At 42.0% G+C, this 19,076-nt stretch overlaps 2 protein-coding genes across 15 annotated transcripts in view; one reads left to right on the top strand and one right to left on the bottom strand.

Annotated features, from left to right (window-relative positions):
* Ints9 (integrator complex subunit 9) overlaps window positions 1-8,261 on the bottom strand; it is a 92,597-nt gene extending 84,336 nt beyond the window's left edge. Inside the window, exon 1 of the mRNA XM_021181570.3 lies at window positions 7,823-8,261. Within this exon, the coding sequence (XP_021037229.1) occupies window positions 7,823-7,831 (9 nt within the window). The 5' untranslated portion in view covers window positions 7,832-8,261. The remainder of the gene's footprint in view (window positions 1-7,822) is intronic.
* Hmbox1 (homeobox containing 1) overlaps window positions 1,637-19,076 on the top strand; it is a 142,248-nt gene continuing 124,808 nt past the window's right edge. For 12 of the 14 annotated variants that reach the window (XR_015044668.1, XR_015044667.1, XM_085828724.1 and 9 more), the window contains exon 1: window positions 8,323-8,613. The gene's annotated coding sequence lies outside the window, so the exon portion shown is untranslated. Of the gene's footprint in view, window positions 1,765-8,322; window positions 8,614-8,879; window positions 8,901-19,076 lie in introns of those variants that run through there. The other 2 variants (XM_085828717.1, XM_085828719.1) reach the window with 2 other exon arrangements.

Below are 19,076 nucleotides of genomic sequence, written 5' to 3'. Positions count from 1 at the left end.
TTAAAGTAATTGGCAGGTGCTGGGAGCTTATACAAATCATAAACTGAACTTGTGCTTTCCTCCTGATTGGTGTTGTTAGGAAGTGAAGTGCCAGGGGCAGGCTTGTTGGGGAGTAACCTGGAAACTGGTGCTAGGTGTTGGCTTGTTGGTTAACTTGAGTTCAACCTAAGGTCAGCTTGAACCCACGATCTGGTTTCACACAGATATACATGCATGCAAAATACTTAAAGTTTAAAAATTTTAAAAAAGTTTTCTTTAGTCCCTTTCTGTGTCCCACTTTTCCTCAGAACCTCTGGCTTCAATCCTCTTCGTAGTCCTGCCTAGTATGTCAGCTCTTAGCTTCTTGCTGGTGTTTTTCTGGAGCTCTGAGGATCTTTGTGGCTCACATCCTTTGTCTACCTGCTTGAGCCCACAATTCTGTTCACCTTAACACCTAATGATCACACACTGGCATTTTAAAAACAGCAGTAAAGATCTTTTGAAAATGTTTTTTGAAGATTGCTTATGGCACCACACTATTTACTGACTTGTTTGTTTCTTTAGCTTAATGGAGGAGGGAGCGGAGTTGTACTGACCACCCCTTGCTGGCCTCAACTCACCATGTAGATCTGGCTGGCCTTGAATTTGCATCACTCCTCTTGCCTCTGCTTCCCAAGTGCTGGGATTACCGGTGTGAATCCTCATGCCCCTTTCTGAGATGTCTTTCCATATGCATAATCCCCAATGTTTTGTATATATGAAGGTTCACAGCAGGTGGATAAGGAAGGGCAAGGAAAGGAGATAGTTATAAGAAACAGCTTTCTCACATATTACCAGAATAATGGAAAGCTAGTGGCAGCTAGATATTACTAAAATTTTAAGAAGGCATATTACTGTTTACAAGTAAAACTAAAATCTCAACTTTTTACTACAAGAATACTTGAGCCAGTGACCAACAATATAGCTAAATTACGGCATTCACTGTAACACTGCCTGAATCCTATAACAAACCCAGCAAGCTATATTTTCACAGAGGCAGGAAATATATCTATTTTGATCTCTGCACTACACCAGTCCCTTGAGTAATACCTAGTACAAAGGAGGTGTTCAAGATTTGCTGACTGACTAAATGAGTGAAGACAGAGATGTGGGAGATGGTTTATACTTGGATCTTTGGTGACATATAGTAAGCTAGGAACCAGTTTTCCACCAGAAAAGTGGCTACGTTTCCCTGAGTTGGGAGGGAGACCGTTCTCTTCCTGTTGTGGGCTGTCTGTCAAAAACATGCTGCTGACCATCTGAGAGACAGGTAAAGGGCTCTGGGTACTCAGGGAAAGCCACAGGGCAGTTACTTACTTTTAGGATTCTGAAATGCAAAATGTCCACTCTTATCACAGGGCACTACCATACGTGGTGTGTTGGAACGCTATATGCCACATAGCCTTTTACAGGGCTTGAGGAAATGGAAAACATCTGTCTTACTGGGGCTGTGATAAAATCCCACTGTTCAAAAGGCTTAACATGACATTACATCAGAGGGACACAGGAGGGCGCACTAATCACTGGTGAGGAGAAACAGACACCCCCCCCCCCCCCCACACACACACACACCCTGAAATCAGGCTGACATTTTAACAGTCAAACTGCAACACGTCCAGCAGTCTCTGGTGCGACTTTGAGGGACTGTCATCTTACAGAGAAAGATGTTATATTCCTGATTCAAGATCAAGGACGTCAGAAGAATTTGTCACTCTGTCAAGGAGAGGCCACGAATGTCTGCACAAGGTGAGAATCAACCACACTCTAACCCCCAATGATTTGTTAAATGACCTTGGAGAAGGATTTGCTGTTTTAAACAAAGACTTTCTATATAATGTACAACTGAACGTGGAGTTCTGCTCATCCTCTACTGAACTGATACATAAATTTATTTGTCTGTTCCATCTGTTTTCCCAGGAGTAATGGTGAGTTTAAACAGGTAAAAATGAAACAGTTTTGCACAAAGAGCAGCCCTAGAGCTTAGATGCAGTCTGTGGCCTTTCCAAGTTTTAAATTTGTAAATGCAACAGTAATATACAATTCCCCTCGTGGAATTCAGTAAGCACGCTATAATGGAGATCAAAGTGACTTCCCTTTCAGGCCTTTAACGAGAGAGTGACAACAGCTGTCAAGAGCCAACGTGTGGAGGCGAGGTGCTTGCCTTTGCTCACAAGAGTGCCGTTAATCCCAAAGTCACATTCAAGCTTATGTCTCAGCAAAATTATAAGTAATTCCACGCATAGCTATTTGGGGTCAAACATAATAGTTAAAGTGGAATGTGTTGAAACTGAATGTTATGGGTATATGTGGTTGCATAATAAGTATCTGTGGACTGGATAAGCATGAAGATACTGTCAGTCACTGGAACTAGCTCAGAAAGATCCTGCATCCTGTACTTCATAGACTTCACTTTAACCCTCACTTCGCCACTGGAGTCCCCGCCATTGGGTTTCAAGCTCACTTGCTGCCAGTCTGCTCAGCGTACTTGATGGCAAGGGGCTTCGGCAACTTCTACTTCTATCATTTAGCTGAACTACTGACCACTAGGTTGTATCTGATTAGGCTTGACCTACACCAAAAAGTAACTGTGCTCTAAAATGTGCCAATTTAGAAGATGTATTTCCAATCTCTCCTAAAAGTATTATAACTGGAAATATCAACGAATGTATTTTGTTAAAGCTGCCAGAATAATGAATAATATTATAAATATCGCAAGTCATTAAATCCTTTGAGTTAGTATCTAACTAGGAACTCTTCAAATGGCATTCAATGTCTTCAGTGTGCATGTGAAAAGCCATCATCAAAGTGATGTGCTGGGAGCTGGAGAAAAGGCTCAGTGGTGAAGAGCAGCTCTGTTCTTCTCCAGGACCTGACCTGGCTTTGACTCCCAGCACCCACATGGCAGCTCACAACTGTCTGGAACCTCAGTTCCTGGGTATTCAGTGCCCTCTTCTGTCCTGTTTGGGTACCAGGCATGCAAATGGTGTACAGACATGTATGGGAGCAAAAAACTCTTACACACAAAATAATCAAATACATTTTTAAAAAGAAAGTGAGTTGCTAGGGGCTGGAGAGATGGTTTAATGGTTAAGAACATTTGCTGCGCCGGGCGTGGTGGCGCATGCCTTTAATCCCATCACTCGGGAGGAAGAGGCAGGCAGATTTCTGAGTTTGAGGCCAGCCTGGTCTACAAAGTGAGTTCCAGGACAGCCAGGGCTGTTCAGAGAAACCCTGTCTGGAAAAACCAAACCAAACCAAACCAAACCAAACCAAACCAAACCAAACCAAACCATTTGCTGCTCTTGCAAAGGCCTGGAGTTTGGTTCCCAGGACTCTTATGGGGTAGCTTATAATTATAATTCCTGAGGATCCAGCATCTTCCTGGGTCTCCTTGAGCCCCTGCATACACATAGTACACAAGCAGGCACTCGTACTCCTATGCATCAAAACAAACAAATATTAAGAAGAAAGTGAAGTGTAAGTTAGAAAACACAGATCCCATCAAAGAAGCTGCTTGAATCTGTGAAAACAAAGTGTCAGCTGACCCAGCGAGTGAGTTCCAGGCCAGAGGGGCTAGAGTCCCCGTTTCAAAATAAAAACAAACACAAAGAACACAAGCTTCAGTTGGCGGGTGTGGCATGGGGCCTGGTTGGTGATAGATGAGATTTTTAAAATGTCACTTGTTTCCCCAGTAAGATTTTAAGACGGTGTCTTACCATCTCAGGTTGGTCTGGAACTTGAGATTTCTCTGCCTCTGTGAAAGATCATAGCAATGTGCTCCTATTCGCAACACCAATAACCATTTTAAAGGCTGTAACTGAAACAAACTCTGATTTGCATCTAGTGCCTCAGTTTGCATGCCTCTAAGCGTCATTCCTGCCCTGTGCTGCCGCAGTGCAGGCGCTCCTGACTCTCTGACTCTGCCCTTACTGAACTGCAGACTCTTAAGCCAGGGAAACGAGGATTCAGATCCTGCTTTTTCACTTTTAATCTGTTTAACATGGAGTCTCTTTCTTCACTTCCCAGAAGCTCACAGTTTCAATCAGTAAAATGGAATTCTATCGTCTAGATCAAAGGATGTACCGCACTAACACTTAGTGCATGGAGCGTCACAGTGACTGCTCTGTAAGAGGCAGCGGTTAGGACAGGAGAGCTGGCTCAGCAGTTAGGAGCACTTATTACTCTTCTGGAGGACCTGGGTTCAGCTCCCTGAACTTACATAGTGGTTCTCAGCCATCTTAACTCCAGTTCCAGGGGATCCAATGCCCTCTAGTGTCCTTTATGGGAACTGCATGCTTGTGGTACACAGACTTACATATAAGGCAACCCCCAGCCAAAATAAAAAATGCTCTCTTTTAGAAAGTAGATTTTTTTTTTTTTTTTGGTTTTTCGAGACAGGGTTTCTCTGTATAGTCCTAGCTGTCCTGGAGCTCACTTTGTAGACCAGGCTGCCCTCGAACTCAGAAATCCACCCGCCTGCTTCTGCCTCCCGAGTGCTGGAATTAAAGGTGTTGTGCCACCACGCCTGGCCCGAAATTAATATTTTTACTCATGTTATTACTTATTATAATCTCAAATCCACTCTTTAACCTTTTACCCAACATTCCCCACAGACCTTGACAGATTTTGGGAAATTATATTTGTGGTAGTAAAGTCACAAACTATGTGTTAAGTCTCTGGGAATAAAATGTCTACATTAGGGAGAACAAACACAAAGAAATAACTAAAAGTCCAACAAACAGAATGGTCTGCCATGAAAACATGTATCAGGGGTGACTAACTCAAGAATCTATTGAAAAACTATCATTCAAACAGTGTCCTGAACTATGTGAAGACTATAACTAAGAAAAGACAAATATGGTAGGTAGGTAATTGAATACACTTAAATTTCCAAAGACAAAAGAAAATAGAGTGAACTCAAAAGAACTGGAAAACATCCTACATGATCTGAATAAAGACATCCACGGTGAGAGCTAGTTAGACTACATGTAGAGACGTAAGTGGGACCATGCTCTCCAGAGCCAAGTCAACCAAGTTAAAGATTGTACGTTTACCTGAAATGCAAAAGAAGGTATGGAATTTGGGGAAAAAAAAAAAAAAAAAAAAGCTGAGATTCCCCAGAAGAGATCAAGACTGAATGCCGGGAGGGCACTTAGAAGGTGTTCCAGTTTGCTTGCCATTGCTGTGGTAAAACACGATGACCAAGCTAAATGTGGTGGTGCATACCTTTAATCGCAGCATTTGAGGGGCAGGGGCAGGGGCAGGGGCAGGGGCAGAGGCAGGGGCAGAGGCAGATGGAGCGATGTGAATTCAAGTCCAGCCTTGTATACAGAGTGAGTTCCAAGATGGCCAGAGCTACATAGTGAGACCCTGTCTCAAGACAAAACAAAACTAAAGGCGAACCAAAACCAACCAAGCAACCAACCAAACAAACAAAACCATAAACAACACCCACTATGACCAAAAGGAGGCAAAGAGGGTTTAGCTGGTTTAGACCTTCTGATCACATCCATCATGTAGGGAAGTCAGGGCCTGGAGGCAGGAACTGAAACAGAGGCTATGGAGGAAGGCTATTTATTGCTTGCTCCCCACAGCTTGCTGAGCTTGCTTTCTTATCAGCTTCAGGAACATCTGCACAGAGATAGTAAGTACCACAGACACTGGGTTGATCCCATCCACAGCAATCGTCAATCAAGGAAATGCAGACTAAAGGGAGGCATTTTCTCATTTGAAGCCCTTCTTCCCAGAGAACTCTAGCTTTGTGTGAAGCTGATAAACAAAAACAATAACAAAACCTAACCAGGACAGAAGGTCTTATAGAATTCCAAATGCCAAGTGAAACAAACCATCTCAGAAGCAGTATTAGTAAGAAGACAGAAAAACAGACCTATTCAAGAAATTCTCATGAAGAATCAAGATGTGGCTATCCCTCATGTGCACCTGCGAAAGTCTTTTTTTTTTTGTTTTGTTTTGTTTTTTTGGTTTTCTGAGACAGGGTTTCTCTGTGCAGTCCTGGCTGTCCTGGAACTCACTCTGTAGACCAGGTTGGCCTCCAACTCAGAAATCCTCCTGCCTCTGCCTCCCAAGTGCTGGGATTAAAGGCGTGCATTACCACTGCCCAGCAAGGGAAAGTCTTATCTCAAAAACAAGACTTTGTTCAAAAGCATGTTGGTGTTTCACCATGTAACTCATTACGGTCGTGCTGAAGACCAAACCCAATGTATTGTGTGCATCCTAGGCAACCATGCTGCCACCGACATAGATCCCTAGTCCCTATAATCTACAAAACCCACAGCCAACCTCACATGTTTAAAGCAGTAAACAGAGCTAAAACGTAAGGACCTGAGAAAGTTTATTCAAACCCTTTGGTAGGCACAGCATACAAGTTTAACCTACTGAGAGACTATTTTGATATGCGGTTAGTAATTATTGGATAATTATTGGATCTACACTTTGTTTGAAAGGGAAGATAATAATTAGAATACTTCCTTTTCTTGATTTCTCTCTCTCTCTCTTTTCTTTATCTTTCTTTCTTTCTTTTTTTGAGACAGGATTTCTCAGTATAACTTCCCTGGCTATCCTGGAACTCAGAGGTCTGCCTGCCTCTGCCTCCTGAGTGCTGGAATTAAAGGTGTGCACCGCCACATCTGGCTGCTTTTCGCCAGCTTTTGAGTCTGAAAGGGAAAGGCTAATTTTCCATTTGCTCCTTCCCTGCTTTAACCTCTGTGTATAAGTTAAGCAAGAAGATTTTATGAGTAAAGCAAAAAATACCTAAGTTCTGATACCCTCCCAAAGAAGTTGTTCTGAGAGGAAGGCTGATCTCCTGAGTTCAAGGCCAGCCTGGGCTACAAAGAGAATTCCAGGACAGCCAGGGCTGTTACACAGAGAAGCTCTATCTCAAAAAACAGAAGAAGAGGGAAAAAAAAGTTGTTCTGGAATAAACGTTTCTGCATCACTTCTCTCTTAAACAGAATGTACCAAACACACTTCACTCTATTGAGGATATTTCTCTCCACGTAGCAATTAGGAAGATTCTACAGTAAGTTGGCAGTGAGAATGTAGGGAATAGGAGGGTGACGACAAGCATTTCACACTTGCGTTCAATTTCCTTATTACTCTATTACTTATTCCATTAAGCTTGAATAAAACAACTTGTTAGAACGTTGTGCTCAGAAAAATGGGGCAAAGCAAATATCTGAAAAGGCCACCTGTCAGCTTAGTGTTTTGCCACACAGTGACTTCTTCAGGCTGCATGTTTTATCTAGAGCCGTTTATTTCACGCAGGCTTTAGACGGGAATCCTTCAAGGGCACCACCCTCTAGCATCTCTTTCTTGTAATCCAAACTGCAGTTAGGAGTAACAGGACATTTAGACCTTCTGTCTGATAGCTCCCACTTTCTGTTCAGATCGGAATCCAGCCTCGCAATATCAGTAGGGAGTCCACTCAAGTGCTCATTAAGTGGAAAGTGGTTGATGACCTATTATAACTCTCAGGTGCAGGCTGAGAAACATGACCAAACCAAAGTTTTGGAGCCTATCTTTAGCCCAAGGGTGAAGAAATGTAACATACAACTTCATGTGCGGCCAAAGGGATCTGCCAAACAGTAATGAAGACTTTCCTGACAGATGCAGGAGCTGTGGGATGTGAGCAAGCGGGAATTCAAATCCCAATCGCAAAACCCACCTCACTTTACAATTTTTAACTGCTGACCTCCCTCCGTGACAAATCATGGTGGAGGCGACAGAGTCCAAAGATATATAGCATTCATTACCTTTACCCTCAGACTTAGTAGCGGAAACTCACCAGTTTCATATTGGACTTGTGGTTGTTCAGTACCAGTCTCTTCACTTCTCAAGACAGGGAAGGATCTTCCGGTTTAATCTCTATAGCCGAGAGCATCGCGGGACTTGGAGTCTTCCCTCCTTAAGCATTTTCCAGAGCCTCACGGGAAATGTAGTTTTACTGTAGGTATCATGGGCACTGTGGGCGTCTTTCCTTTTCCTCCGTTTTCTCTCTAAACACCTCCTTCCGTCCGCTCAAATTCATCGCCGCCGCCAATTCATCCTTCCTTTCCATCCCAGCATGATATCATGTCCCTCATCTGGGTCTAGCATCCATGGTATTCTGGGATGTGTAGTCCGCACCGTTTCAGCTCCCAGCTCCCCTCCTCCCTGTGGGAAGGCGTATGGGCGCAGTGCCTGCTGGAAGCTGTAGTTCCCTAGGGCCTCAGACCCTCAACTCTGCACTTTCCCTCTAGGGAACCGGAAACTACAACTCCCAGGGATGCGCAGCGGCAGCAGGTGGGAGCGGGGCTGTTGCTATCAATATGGCGGTTGTCAGCCAGACAAAGACAGTCAGTCTGATGTGATTGAGACAAGGGAGGTTTTCAGGGGGAGACTGGGAGATAGGGGCCTCCCCTCCCCCCTCGGCTCTTCCTGCGCGGGCCTGGAGCCCTCCTCAGCCCCTCCCGCAGGGCGCCCCGCGGTGAAGATCCCCTCCCCCTCCCGCCTTCCTCCTCCCTCCCTCAGCCTTGCACTGGGACGCTGGGGAGGGGGCTGAGCCGGGTGCAGAGAACTCTCAGCTGGATTTCCGAGGTGAGTGGGGTCGTTTGCAAGCCGGACTGCCTCAAGTCTCTTTTCCTCACTTCTCTCATTACTTTAAGGAAAAAAAAAATGTCGAGATGTTTGGGGGGGAGAGAAAGTGAGTAGGCGCCACAGATGGGTCTCTGGAGTAGCCAGGTTGAGCATAGGGGAGCAAGTTAGGGGTACTTCCGAGGGGGCGGCCGTGCGCGGGCTGTGGGGTGGGGCAGTTTGTGAGGGGCGGGCGTGGAGAGGCGTCGATGGCTTCCCAACTTCTCTCTGGTCTCCAGGACCGGCGGAAGGTTTGAATCCTTGAGTTGGGGGGTCTTCCTGCTTGGGAGTTTGAGAAACTGTAAGGTGTTTTCGAGGTGTGCTGGTTTGTTTGGGGAGTGTCTCGCTGTGTTTTAAACTGTGACGTGTACTTGGGTACTGCGATCGTCTTGAAGGAATGTCTGTAGATGGTAAGTTAGATGGCTGGAGTCAGAGATAAGCGGCCTGGGCTTGGGAAGCACGCAGGAGTCCCGGGCTGGACTTTTGGTCCGAGGATCTTGTGCAGGGTTTGGGGGGTGGGGGGCGCTCAGTAACTCGTTAGTGTCTGGGCGCCCAGCTCACACTCCGTGCCCTCCTCTGGGCCAGTCTCCACCCCAAACTCCAGGCAGGACTATATAGATGATGTGATGTGGAGATGCATCTTTGCCTCCTCAAGTCGGCAGCTAAAGGTGGGAAAGGAAAAGTGTCTCTTAATATTTTATTCCGGAACCGTGTTTTGGTTACACTATTGGGGCTACTTTGAAAGGAGTCCTCCACCCACCTTCACCCCGAAACAGTAAGTAGAGGTATCTTGTCATCTTCATGCTCAGTAGCTTGCCAGTTATTTAAAATTCGGGAACGTGGGACTGGGAATCTCGAGTGCTAAATGCCATACGCATCGGTGTCTTCTAATGAGACAGAACGTCTGCTCTGTATCCTGAGGTAGATAGGGCGACTTATTTTCGTAGTTGAAAAAACTGTTGGAAATTTTTTGCGGGGAAGAGGGTTGACTGTGCGCTGAAAGGCGCTGCATGGTTGTTTTTTTGTTTTTTGTTTTTTTTTTTTTTTTCTTTCTTCTACCCCACCCTGTTCTGTGTCACAAATGCTTGAAAACTGGTATGGAAGAGTGAGGAAGCATTGGGTGAGTGAAGCAAAGAATGCACTCACTTAGCAGTAAAGATACACGCTTCTTAAAGTTGAATGATAAAAGTGATTGCTATTTTTATTTTTGTCTGAATCTTAAAAAACCCTCGTCTGTTATATAGGGTATAGTCACGTGCCCCTTTTTCTGGGGACCTGCAGATAATAGAAATCTTTGCCTTCTCTTTCCTATCTTTCCTTAGCTTCCTCCCTCCCCCACCCCCTTCCTTCCTTCCTTCCTTCCTTGGCACAGAACATTTCTCTTCCCGATGGACATAATACCTCCTGTACTTTTTTGCTTAGTTTGTGCTAATATGGGCTGTGCTTTTTGTGGTTTCACTATAAAATGCATCGTTAAGTGAAAAGGACCCGAATTTGTTGTTATTTTGCATTTATGCCACAAGTCATTATCACATCAGGTTTGCAGTGCTTTGCATTAAACTTATTAAAATTGCACGGCTAAGTTGCTAGATCTGGTTGTATTATGCTTATAAGTCAAGTTTGGGAAATTTTATTTTATTTTTCCATTTGCAATTAGGGTTGGAACGAAACATCTCTTGTTTCTCACAGTCTTGAATATTTAATGACATTACACCAGGAGAATTTAAGATCATACATTTTGTACTCCCTCAGTCCAAAATACAACTTCTTCAATCACTCTCTGTGATAATTTTGTGGTATCATAGACTTTTAAATCACTAAAAGAATAATTGGCATCATTTCTATTTTGACTTGAGAATTTCACGTATTATGTGTTTGGTCAAGAATGTGTTAGTTCTTGAGTTCTTCTGTTAGCTATGGGCTTTTAGATTCCATAGCATCACACTGGAATTTATGGTAGGTTTAGTCTTTGATTTGAAATTTCTGCTGTTGATCATTCCCACAGATAAGGGGACTGTGTTTGCATGAAGTTGAGCATTAAGTATGTGACTAGACCTAAATATAATTTTGTACACAGTGTGCTGTTTCAAGCTGAACCTATGGTTTGTTGAAGACCAGGATTTTCAGAATTACTTGTTTGAGGCTTTATCTTAACCTGAAACATTATTTTTCAAAAACTGGAAGAAAATTCCATGTAACAACAAAATAGTTGTTTACTTGTGTTTTTCCAAAATGTATTCTAGTAGATATTGAATTTTTACATGTTTAATAATTATTTTAGATATGACAAACTAAAATGTTCCAACCTAGGAAAATGAGTGTTTTTCATCTACCCTTACCTTGAATCTTCTTGTTTATTTTCACCAATGGAATTGTGAAGTTATTTATGGGAAAAGCATTCGTTAAACTTTTTCTGACTAGTCTGGAAATAATGGCTCCATGTACACCGAATATTCCTTATATTCACTGGGCTGATTTTGTTGCATTTTGAGTACTGGGGCATTAAAATGATGTAAAGCCTTTACTGCAGACTAAAGCATAAAACACTCTCAGCATGTGGAAGTCATATGGTTTATGAAAAAACGGAGAGAATGGGGGCAGTGGTGCCTGTCCAGCCTAAAATTTCATCCCGTAACTGTAAAGACATATTTATTTTAATCTGATCATTTCTGAAAAAAAAAAATCTGGCCTTTACATTAGAGGAAGTTGAAAATGCAAGCTGTTTTTAACCAATCTGCTGCTAGTTTTGTGCAAAGAGTACATACTTGCAAAGCTGTTTAGTTGCAGAAGTGCATCAAGGAAAGGAACCCTTAGTCATGTGTTGAATGCCTTTCCAGAGGGCTTCATCTACACAGCTGGGTGTATTTCATCTTCTAGCCCAAGTGGAAACTTAATATCTCTGTTTTTCTAAGTTAAAACACACATTGTAACAAAGATCTCATTCTTCTCTTCCTGCAATTTTATACTAAGTGTTGATGAGTATTCTTGCTTGCTTCATTGTATCTTGTATATTAAATTGTTCTTTTTAAGTCTCCTATGTGTCCTGTTAGTTCTGGCTCTAGTTGGAAAGTTCAGTTGGCTACCTTATTTCAATCAAAAGCAAAGCAGATTTACTGTTGGGACTGTTCATCTATTGCAGCTTTTCTATTGTTTTTGTAATCTGTTCTTTAAGCTTGGGCTGTTTCTCTTGGGAATTACAAATTTATCAAGATTGTTATTTTTCATAAATGGGGGTTGTGTACTTTCAACTTTTTAAAATGGTGAACACTTATGGATTAGTCTTAAAAGCACCCAATCAAATGTGCTGCGTTTGGTCTATTTGTTCCTGATTTATTTAGATATTTTGGCTTCCAGAATCTTATTATTCTATTTTTTGGCTAGAATTTTCTGATAACAACTGGCTTTTCTTCTTTTCAATTTTAAACTTTATACAACACTGTCATGAATAAAAGGCATAGCACATCCTAGAGTGTTATGTATGCACATTCATATGGGTACTCAAATATGTATGAAGTGTGTGTATATATATGTGTGTCTCTCTGTATGTCTCTGTGTGTGTGCTTCAGACCTACAGCCATGAAACCAGTCTGATGCACAAAGAGCAGAGATTGAAGCCACCATTCATGCTGTCCACTTTATAGACACAATGGAGGGAGGCTTCCTTCTCACAGTAAACTATCATTTAGCAGATTCTGCCAAACTACAGTTCGCTCATATGGGAGTCTAGCAGTCTGACATTTTTCTGCAGCTAGTACTAAATAATTAGTGCGTGACTCAGATTCCTAGATACAGCTGTGCCCAAGATGGCCTTCACTTAGACTGAGGGAGGACCTATCCATCATAGGTGCACATGTGTAGAGACTCTCTCTGGTGATTATCTGATATAAAACTTTTAGGTTTTAGCTAATCACTGTTTATGGACTCTTATGATGTAGGAACAGCATTATGGGTTTATTTAAAAAACAATTGTGAACGAAAAATAAAAATTGCAATTTAAGTGATTTATAAAGCAGTAGTTTAGCTTTGTTTGATGGACTATATTCTTTATTTTTTTGAGTCTTAAGACAGGTATACCTGATTCTGAGCCCATTTAGATTTCTTTTTTTTTTTAATTGGGTATTTATTTCATTTACATTTCCAATGCTATCCCAAAAGTCCTCCACATGCTTCCCCACCCACTCCCCCACCCACCCACTCCCACTTCTTGGCCCTGGTGTTCCCCTGTACTGAGGCATATAAAGTTTGCATGACCAATGGACCTCTCTTTCCACTGATGGCCGACTAGGCCATCTTCTGATTCATATGCAGCTAGAGACATGAGCTGGGTGGTGGTGGGGGGAGGTACTGGTTAGTTCATATTGTTGTTCTACCTATAGGATTGCAGATCCTTTTAGCTCCTTGGGTACTTTCTCTAGCTTCTCAATTGGGGGCCCTGTGATCCATCTAATAGCTGACTGTGAGCATCCACTTCTGTGTTTGCTAGGCCCCGGCATAGTCTCACAAGAGACAGCTCTATCTGGGTCCTTTCAGCAAAATCTTGCTAGTGTATGCAATGGTGTCAGCGTTTGGAAGCTGATTATGGGGTAGATCCCTGGATATGGCAGTCTCTAGATGGTCCATCCTTTCGTCTCAGCTCCAAACTTTGTCTCTGTAACTCCTTCCATGGGTGTTTTGTTCCCAATTCTAAGAAGGGGCAAAGTGTCCACACTTTGGTCTTCTTTCTTCTTGAGTTTCATGTGTTTAGCAAATTGTATCTTATATCTTGGGTATTCTAAGTTTCTGGGCTAATATCCACTTATCAGTGAGTACATATTGTATGAGTTCCTTTGTGATTGGGTTACCTCACTCAGGATGATGCCCTCCAGGTCCATCCATTTGCCTAGGAATTTCATACATTCACTTTTTTTAAATAGCTGAGTAGTACTCCATTGTGTAAATGTACCACATTTTCTGTATCCATTCCTCAGTTGAGGGGCATCTGGGTTCTATTAGCTTGTTGACTGAAGTATTTACTGGATATATGCCCTGACTAGGTTGGGTTTTTGTTGTTGTTTTTGTTTGTTTTGTTTTGTTTTTTTGTCACTGTGACACGGGTTGGGGTCAAATGGGAAGAAGAATCTCATTTGTGAAAATATCTCAATCAGATTGCGTGGGCAAGTCTGTGGGGCATTTTCTCTGATGCTGGTTAATAAGGGAATGATCCAGTTTACTGTGTCCACTCCAGGGCTTGTGGTCCTCCAAAGTAAATGAAAGAGTGCTGAGAAAGTCATGGGGGAACAAGCCAGTAATAAGGTCCCTTTGTGGTCTTCACTTAATTTTCTGCCTCCAGATTCCTGTCCTACTTGAGTTCCTGCCTTGACTGTGGAAGTGTAAGTCAAATAACCCTTTCCTCCCCAAGTTACTTTTAGTCATGGTATCTTTATCACAGCAATCTAAGGCAATATATTTGGTAGGTCTGTCCATCTTTTGTCCAGGAGCACATATATATAGTGTATTAGAAACATTAGTTAACTTTCTTGTTTAAGGAGCAGTGTGGAGGTTCAAAGGAACCCTGAGTTTTAATGACTATAGTCATATCTTTTGCATTTGTATATTTAGTGTGAATACCTGCCATGGTGTGCACACTGTGGATTTAGAAGACAACCTGCAGGAACTGGCTCTCTCCCTCCACCATTGTGGCTCCTGGGGACCAAACTCAGGTCCTTGGGCTTAGTAGCAGATGTCTTTGCCTGCAGGCCCAAGATTCAGTTTTTATACAGGGAAAAGTCAAATATGGGTTCTGCTGAAATGAGACGGATGCAATACTGAAATTATCTGCCTTGTGATTTGGATAAGGATAGTGTTAATCCTGATGCTCCGGGTTTGGCTAGTCAAGCCTTGCAATCGTGAGATGGAGTTGATCTTGCCGTCTGAGTATACTCTTTTTCATTCTCTTGTCGTTCCCTTAATTCATTGTTTCTGACTCATTACATCAGTCTCTTAACTAATCTTGTTGTATGCAGTTGTTTTTTCATTAGTCATTCTACACTGGTACCTGAGGGATCTTGCCAAAGTAAAATGTGAATTTGATTGTCAGCCATACTTTTCCTGTAATCCTTCAGTGGCTCTGCAGCCTTTCAAATAAATTCCAACTTTGAGTCATTCCACCTGTGTCAAAACCAGCTTTCACGAACACTGTGTACCCTTGAGCAAGTGATTTAAATGTCTGTATCTCAGTTTCCTCACCTGTAGAATGGAAGTGAGAAGAGAATGAAAAGAATTCACTTCATAGGATTGCCTCACATAAGCCCTGAGAGCACTTTTGCTGTATCATGTCATTCACAAGGAGCTGCAAAAGTAGTAGGGAGCCTGTCCCCTTCGTTCTGCTTCCCCTGCTGGCTACTCATGCATAACTTTAGTATCACACAGAAAGAGGGGAAGTAGCTTAGTGGTGCAGTGCTTGCCTTGCTTGTGCAAGGCCCTAACATCAACAGACACCCAAAGCAAACAGAACAAAACCTAGAAGCTGACATTGGTACAATGTGTGTATTTAGTGCTGTGCCACCATTTTGTCATGTTTAGTTCATGTAAGCACCACCAAATTTAGGCACGGAAATAATCCATCACCATACATAGGGAACGCTTGACCTCTTTGCTAGGTTCTTCTCTTTTGTAGTATAGCTAAGAGGAGAGGCTCTGTATTAGCTGCTTTTCTTTTTTAATTAGTTAGTTAATTATTTAATTTTATGTACACTGTTGTTCTCTTCAGACACACCAGAAGAAAGCATCAGATCCGATTTAGAGAAGGTTGTGAGCCACCATGTCGTTGGTGGGAATTGAACTCCGCCTCTGAAAGAGCAGCAGTCAGTGCTCTTAACCACTGAGCCATCTTTCCAGCCCAATTAGCTGCTTTTCTATTGCTGTGATAAAAACACCATGGCCAAGGTAACTAATAGAAGGAAACTTTGAGTTTACAGTTGCAGAGGGATTAGGATCCATCATGGTGGGGAGGCATGCCTGCAGGCTGGCTGCCGGAGTCACAGGCTGAGAGCTCACATCCTCTAAGGTTCGCACAAAGCAGAGACAGAAAACTGGAAATGGCTGGGGTCTTTAAACTCTCAAAGTGCCGTTAATGGCATACTTCTTCCAACAAGGACGTACTTCCTAAATTTCCCCATACAGCACCTCCAACTGGTAACAGGTGTCCAAATATATGAGCCTGAGGGATACATTTTCATTTAAAACCCCACAAGTACCAATTGTTGGGTCAGGAATTTCACACTTTTGTCTCTGTAGTATTTCAGAATTCTTTGGTGCAGATAGAAAGTTTTATGAAAAATAATTAAGTTTTCTTGTTATAAGAATTTGAAAACAGCACAGAACAAATCCTAGGACATAATACTAGCAGTCAAGAGGGTTAAGAGTTCAAGGTCAGATTCTTATGAGGCCAGCATGGGCTACATGAGACCCTGGCTCACAAAACCCAAAACAACAATAAAACATGAATAAGCTTTGCTTAAACAAGCAATTATTGTGTTAGTACCCATTGTTGATGAAATCTAGCAATAATAGAGAAATTTTCAGTAAATGTGTAAAATTAAGATGAATTTCTCCCTTCCAGCTTTTCTCTTTCCTCTTTTGAAGTAGGACCTTGTTCTGTAGCTAGAGTAAACTCTTGATTCTCTTCTCTCACATTCTGACTGCTAGGATCAGAGGTGCTTGCCACTACACCCAGCTGATACATTTCTCACCAAAGCAGAAAATCTGTATTAGATGACCAAAGTACACCTATTCAGTGTCATTCATGTTGGTCTCAGGGTTAGTGCAGACCTGCCAGGTAGAGTGGAGCACCTGTCATAGTCTGGTTTTGGACTTAGAAGGAAGTTAGCTTCAAAGAAAGTACAATTGAAATTATTTCTGGAGATATAAATAAAGATTTAAAGAATAAAGGAGCGAAAAGTTTAGGTACTGCTACCTGTAGTTTGGGTCCCAGAAAGGTTTATCAGGTTAAAGCATAGTTACAGGGCTGCTTATCTTTGGATGTGTGATTTAGAGAATTTTTAAATGTCATAGCTCTGTGATATTAACACAAGATAGGCTGTGTGATTTTTTCTTTTTTAGTCTTTGAAATTTGAGGTATTTTTAATTGTTGGCATTGATAATTTGCTCTGGAAAAAAAAAAAACCCCAAAGAATGAACTTGAAAGTTGTTTCATTGGCTAGACTAAGATAAATATCAGTGGAGCTTCCTGGTAAGTCAGATGCAGCCATGCAAGGCTTTCAGCTACCCATGGGTCCATTTTCTTCCTGATACTTGATTTTTCCTCCTTGTATTTATCTGATTTCACCTTTTTTGTATATACTCTAAAATAAGTAAATACATACTGTTTTAATGTATTAATTAGGAATTATTTAGGCCCCCCCAAATATAAGGGTATAGCTGCTTGAGATTGAAACTAGATGTTTTTTTTTTAAATATGTGTGTGTGTGTGTGTGTGTGTGTGTGTGTGTGTGTGTGTGTGTGTATACAGGCACTTACATATATGCTTGCCAGGGTGCATGGGTAGCTGTCAGAGGAAACCAACCCTTAAATGAAGAACATTGTTGGGAATCTTAGAAGCTAGTCTCTACCCCTTAGTCTGGAATATGGTTTCTTGTCTCACTTCCCCCTCCTGCTCTGTCTGCCTTGCTGAGCTCTGTAGTCTCCTCTTCCCCCTTACACTGACTTGTATATTATACATGGGTGTGGTTTACTGTAGTGCTGATGGAACTGACTCTCCAACTAAAGCTTACCTCTTAGTGGTGGTAGTATGTTTCTTTTTGTTCTGTTGACAAGGGAGGAATGTGAATGCACTGACAGTGAGTTTCGTGTCTGTCCTTATTCTGTGAGGCAAGAGTGAGTAGAACACCAGAGGAAATCATCTATAAGTGCGTTCTTGGGTCTTGTATGCATGAGGTTCCTTGATGGGATTGAATGGGGGCATTTACAGGCACCAAGTCTGAGAATGTATGCTGAGTGCTACTTGGTGATGCAGAAATGAATTCTTTGCCTTTATTCTCTTTTCTTCAAGAGTCAATTTGTAAGAAATGGCAAAAGAACCACATTGTACTTTAGCTTTTTTTTTTTTTAATCCTAGTCATCTCAGACCAGCCAGAAAGATGACAGAATAGTACTGTAGATGTAGCTGTAATTAAAGCAGCTCTTTCTTTGCTATTTCTCATCAGGTCCAAGGGGTATGAGGAATGTTAGGTGGTTATACCTTCTATAGAATGACAACCATTTCCTTACAAAATCCCGTGTGAGGGGAAAGAAAGGTCAGGGGGGTTAAGAGCACTAGCTGTTCTTTGAGAGGATCTGGGTTCAATTTCTAGGACCTACAGGGCAGCTCACAGTTGTCTATAACTTCAGTCCCAGATGATCTGAGACTTTCTTTTGGCCTCCTCAGGCCCTGTACATGTGGTGCACAGGCATATATCAGACAAAACATTTATACACTTAAAATAAAATAAGATATTAAAAAATGAGTGCTGGCTGCTTTTTTTGCAGAGGACCCAAGTTCAATTCTCAGTACAGATATGGCTTACCATCTGAAACCCCATTCTCCCCATCTAATGTGCTTTTCTAGCCTCCATGGCTTCTGCATGCATGTGGTGCACAGACATACATGCAGGTAAAACAACTATATCCATAAAACAAAATAAAGGGGAAAGATGAGCTTTTGTGATAGATCAAACAAAAGCAGTACATTTCTGCCTACTACTTCAGAAGCGATAATCAGGACTTGAGCTAGTAAATCTACTGTATAAACTATTGTGTTCTGCAGAGATTCGGCAGATACTGTCCCGCACAGTATCCATCTACCGTATGTTACATTTAACAGAAGAATCATAATGCCTAGGGAAGGAACTAGAGCTTTTTTTTTTTTTTTTTGAAAGTTCTTCTCTCAGTATTGTGGTTAATATGAATTTCAATACTGAAAACTCTAAATCCAAGTTTAGATGATTAGAAGTCAGCCTAGGAATTTTAGATTCAAACACAAATCAAGTATAGTCAGCTAAGAGTCTAGAAGAATCTAGTCCAATTACAAAGGAAAGGAGCTAAAGCAAAGTATTGTAAGCAAATGGGCTGTACCAATGAAAGGAGACCTCAGCTTTTACGCATAAATATTGTCCAGAAAGAGTATTAAAGCGTTATTTTCCTGAGTGCTACCTCCAGATTTTTAGAATCTGGGATGAGTTTAGGAATGTGACTCATCCATAAACATACTAACTAAATAATTCTAATTGATATAGGACACTTGGAGAATGCAGGCAGTACAGTGCTTGGATCCGAGGTAGGGGTGTGTGTGTGTGTGTGTATGGGTGTGTGTGTAATTCCTTAGCCCTTCCCCTCTAATGTATATCACTCTTCCTCTCAGTCTTGATTATTTCCAGACCTTTGAACTGCTG

Source organism: Mus caroli, unplaced genomic scaffold (genome assembly GCF_978045245.1).
Source record: "Mus caroli unplaced genomic scaffold, Mus_caroli_1 scaffold_12, whole genome shotgun sequence".
NCBI classification, from domain to species: domain Eukaryota; kingdom Metazoa; phylum Chordata; class Mammalia; order Rodentia; family Muridae; genus Mus; species Mus caroli.
The sequence above is the reverse complement of the archived record's forward strand: the minus strand, read 5'-3'. Positions and strand labels throughout refer to the sequence as shown.